Raw genomic sequence first — 5243 nt, forward strand, 5'->3', positions numbered from 1 at the left:
TGTGATTTTATTGAGGGATGAAAAAAGGAGTTTCCAAATCTTATTCTTACTCCCATGGCTACAGTACTTCCCTTATGTGTATCATACTTCAAGATATGGCAGAACGCCGAATGACAATCTGAGTAGTTGATATGAGGAGACTGATCATGTAAACTAGGGTAGAGATTACTTAAAAGTTCACAGCAACAGCAACAGAGCACAATTCTTTGGTGAGTGATATCTTCCAGGCATAGCAGGCGAGTGATTTATGTGCTAAATATTGCCCTTTATATACAAAACAGCCAATCCACGTGCAACATGCCCACATGCAACATGCCTTGGGGCATGTTGGATGTGGGCATGAGGGTACCTTATAAAGAACATCACAAAATGTAATGCATGCATCATAGTAACACAACTTTTTCTTTACAACAGGATCTATATTCCGTCATGATCCGAGGACCAGAGCGCACACCCTATGAAGATGGCCTCTTCTTCTTTGACTTCCAGCTGTCAGCGGACTACCCGCGTGCACCGCCTCTCTGCCACTATGTTACTTACTGCTCTGACAAACTAAATCCTAACCTTTATGAAGATGGCAAGGTATACCAGCTTTCTGAATATTTTTTATTTATTTTAGTGGCCTAAAGAATGTCCAAAGAGCAATAATCATTAACAGTAATCAGAATCAGGAGAGTATTATGAACAAACAGGGGTCATATTTTTCTCTTTGTTTCTTTTTTATTTAGCCATATAATTCCAGCAAAATATTGTGTTGCAGGTGTGTGTTTCATTGCTGGGTACATGGAATGGAAAAGGCCCCAGAGGTGTGGACTAGTCAGAGTAACCTTCTGCAGGTCATCATATCCATTCAAGGTAAGATTATGTGTTACAAGGAAAGAGAAAAAAGAACTACTGATATCATATATTGATATATCATATATAACAGAATGGTTGTTTTTTATTAACCCAATGCCGCTGGGAAAATGCTGTGCTCTTTTTAATTTTTTTTATGACATGTCTCTGCACATCGTTCTTAGCCACAAAGAAGTCAATTAGTAGACCTTGTGACCTTACCTGATTTCACCTTTTCTTGAAATTTGTGGGAAAACTTTTTTTTACTAATGCTATGAATATTGATGGTGTTATTTTTTATAGTAATTATAAATACTATGTTATAAACATCAGCAATAGCAGAATAAGATCATGTAAAATATTTTTGTAAATCAAGGAAAAGGGTAAATAGGCGAGACAGGCAGTACTCGTAATTGGCTTATTGGTGACTTAGTACAGGTGTAGCCATTTATGTGTAAAAACAATCAATAAAGCAAACTCACAATGTATGTACATGCCATGCCTGGTGGCATGGGGTTAATTAGATTGTGAATTTAGTACTTGAAGTACAGTATATGTAATTGTCTCTACTAACTTGTATCTTATTAGGGTTGATCCTGGTAAGTGAGCCATATTTCAACGAGGCCGGCTATGAGCGACAGAAGGGTACCCAGCAAGGGAGAGAACTCTCGAATGTACAACGAAATGGTGGTGCTAAAGTTAATACAAGCCATGGCTAAGGTTATTCAAGCACCTCCTGACATCTTTAAAAAGGAAATTATTCAACACTTCCATAAGAGGGCTTTTAAGTAAGTTTTTTGAAAATTTTTATTTGCATTTTTCCTCCCTCCCCCTTTTTTTTAATGATTGAAATTTATTATCCACATATTCCTGGATTACATGATTGTTTTTTGTTTTTAAGAAATTGTATCTTAAAACCTTCCTGTAATAAACAAGTCAATAAACACATTGTTAGCTTAGTTGGGAGCAGACCTCGGATACTTATTTCACTATTTATATAAATGTATGTCTCCATGCTTTGTTTGTAATGTATTATCTAATATATTAATCTCCCTTTCCAAAACAGAATGTCATGAGTGTCTCTGGAGAGAGATTTTTTTTGTCCTTTCAAAGTATACAAATTCATACTATCATGAAATAATACATAATAAGAATAGGATGATAAGCCTCATATCATTCCAGATTTTTGATTCATTGTGTTTATAATACTGGACTGGTTTCCATTTTCATTATGTAATTCCTATTTGAAGGGCCAGAATGAGGTTAACTTTTAAAGGATAAGACATTTTTATATCAAATACACTTCCATATCTTAGGAGAATTGGTGAATGAACAAATAAACCAGAACGCGTGAAATGAATGTATGTTTAGATTCTGTGCTAATGTTGGCTTTGTGACCGCTTGACAGATTAGTCCAGAGACTTGAATGCTGGCTAGAAATATCAGAAAACCACAATGCTTCACATCCATTGTCTCCCACAACCCCAACAACTTTCAGGGAGATATATCCATCAGGTATGACTTACACATTTTTATTCATGTGATTGTAAGCATATACATGCCCTCATACCTCATCAAAGTTCCTGGATGGTATTTCTTTTTATTTTTTCATTTTCCGTTTTTCCCACACTCCGCAGATGCTAGTGTTGAATTGCCGGAATTCCCACTGATTCCAGCCTCCAAAGGGTTCTGCATCACCCTTCGCAAGACACTAAAACAATTTAAGTCCATCCTTGAGTCTGTTGGTGTGTGTCGACAGACCAGAAACTCCAGGCCCGTGAGTTAGATAGCAACTTACCCAAGACTGCCATTAGCTCCTGCAGCGTCGAGACAAAAGTTGCTAAAGCCACGTGTGTCGAGACGGAAAAGGAAAAAGTTGTCGGTGATAACTCGTAGCTATTGTCCAATTCTAGCTTATTTATCCCTGTTATTACTAGTGTATTTATCAATGTTAATAATCAGTGCCTGTGTGGATTGTGGTGTTCGTTAAGTTTTGCAAATTGTGGACATTATAAGATCGTAGTCTCCTCTGATACAAATTTAGATCTTTTTCCTTTCTGCAATGAAGCCAAGAGGAGATGATATTTTGCCCTCCCAGTGACTTTGTTTCATTATTCTGAAGATTCTTTTCGATAAGTACCTAAATAAAGACATTTGTGTTGGTGCACCATTTTTGATAAATCTGTTTATGGTCTTCTTTCATATTTTCCAATTATTATGCATTTTGAAAAATAGATTGTTGATATTGATACAGTATACAGTTTCAACCAATTTTTTTCCGCATTATTATTACTGAAAAAGGAGATGACTTTAACATAATGGCAAACATAGGAAATGATACACCTTTGTTAGATATTTTAATGATGATTTTTTTTATTATTATTATTATTTTTTAATAAAGATAATTTTGATAGATTCTTTCAGTTTTTCATGTTTGACTTACAAGAAATTAAAGGAATCTCTTTATTAGTCTATGATATTAGCTAATGTACCTTTCATGTCATATGACTAAGATTTGGTGGTTTGTCGCTTCAGATATGTCGGTTTCTGAAGCTGATTTTCTTTACAATTTTAAAGTGGTTGCCGTACCTTAGGTTTTCTTACCAAAACTGAGATTAAAAATATTTATTTGCATTAACGGAACAGAGTAGGTTCAGCTGTTTTAGGAATATTGTTATGCAAGTTTTTCCATGGTCTATGGTATTTTTGGTTGTGATATTTTTTATTTTAACAGTATTATAGAAAAGGACAAAAAATATCATTCACTCTAGCTGATTTAATTTCAAGTTCAGTGCAAAGGGTATTCAGTTACCATAGAAAGAGAGCGAGAGATATGGCGAGCTGACTTTTTGTATGCATCATTTGAAAAGAAATTATAAATAATTTTTTTGAATTAATTGATTTATTTATTTATTTTTATTCATATGCTGCCTTTGTGCCTGCTAAAGAAGTCTTGGCAGTATAATTGATCAATCACAGGTAATAAGTATCAGTTAATGTGTTTTGTAGTTATCAAGTAATGCGTTTTATTAATCTCTGTATATTTTTCATTTTTTTATCATTATTATTTTCCTTTAGGGTGGGGGGTCTTTTCTAATATGATTATTGCTATTATCACAATTGTTATTACTAATAACTTCTTTTTTTCTTTTTCTTTTTTTCCCCGTCTTTGGTTTAGAATAAAAGGGATGCAATTTGATCATTTGATTGATATTAATGCATTTACTTATTTTTTTGTTAACTTCATTTTACAGGAAGACAGTTATAAAGGTTATGAAGTATGGAAGCTGTCAGAGCTGGAAATAGAAGATTTTTCCCTTTAGTTGAAATCTGTTTTATTTTGAATAGTATTGGAAATGAATATTGGCAAAAATGTGTATATTGATTTGTGAATCTTCTTGATTCCCGTTTGAAAAATTGTTATTAAAAGTAGTTAAGGTTAATATTAAACTGTTTTGTTGCTAATTGTGTATGATTGTGATATTCTATATTCTCTCATTCCTTTCTACATGTTGGTATAGATACAGTTGGTTAGATTTGTTTAGTTTACATTCTATGAAGAATACAAATTTCAGGAAATCCTTTCATTCAGTATAGTGAATATGAATTTATATAAAAAAAGATAATCTGGAACTTCATTGTATCCTTATAAATATTTATAAATAAATTAATGGCCCATACCGTGGTTGCTACATAGCCTCCCCTCCCCCTTTGAGCTGTAATAATTCTTACTTTGAACTGGCACATCTGAAGGTAGTTACGAACCCATTTCTGGTACTGATATAGAAATCTCAAATGACAGTCGTGGTAATGTCTTTTATCACCAGCTGTCAAGGAATGCTTGTCCTCACCAGTTGTCAAAAATGACTGCAAGTGCCACTGTTGCTGGTGTCTGCCTAGTCCTGTTTGATTCATGGGTCCTTCTTGTTTATCGGTCAAGTCTGATATTAGTTGAGGTTCTGGTAAAGTCTTGCTGCAATGTATTTGATACTCTCTCTCGGTGCTTTCTAGCTTGATGTAGTGCAATTGCTGATTACTGTTTTTATTTCGAAATGCTGTTTTGTGAGATACGTCTACATCCCTTTTTGTTGTGGTGTTGGTGCTACTGTTGAGACTTTGCTTTCCTGCAAATTGGCAAGGGTGATTGAAAAGTTGAAATTTAAGGATTCTTTGCCGAATAGATTTGATTAGATTACAGTATCAAGAAATTCTTGCTAGTGTTACATAAGTTTTTACATGGATACATCTTGAAATAGACAAGAATATGACCATATGCATTGACAGACTTGTATACAGATGTGCATCTATGCAACAAAGGGCAAACAAAACACATACCTATATACTTGGTTTGACATAAGCATATTTGCCATCATTCATAACCGTTTCCTTGCTTCCTGTTAATCTCTCCT

General features: G+C 34.2%; 1 protein-coding gene across 1 annotated transcript; it reads left to right on the forward strand.

Annotated features, from left to right (window-relative positions):
* The first annotated feature begins 394 nt into the window (after positions 1-394).
* On the forward strand, positions 395-4157 carry LOC119569947. Its single transcript, XM_037917892.1, has 6 exons — positions 395-582; positions 761-855; positions 1423-1622; positions 2243-2349; positions 2472-2611; positions 4089-4157. Exons 3-6 carry the CDS (start codon positions 1465-1467, stop codon positions 4155-4157), a joined length of 474 nt encoding a protein of 157 aa, XP_037773820.1. The 5' UTR covers positions 395-582; positions 761-855; positions 1423-1464.
* The last annotated feature ends 1086 nt before the right edge of the window (positions 4158-5243 follow it).

This window comes from Penaeus monodon, unplaced genomic scaffold (genome assembly GCF_015228065.2).
Source record: "Penaeus monodon isolate SGIC_2016 unplaced genomic scaffold, NSTDA_Pmon_1 PmonScaffold_20117, whole genome shotgun sequence".
Classification (NCBI taxonomy): Eukaryota; Metazoa; Arthropoda; class Malacostraca; order Decapoda; family Penaeidae; genus Penaeus; species Penaeus monodon.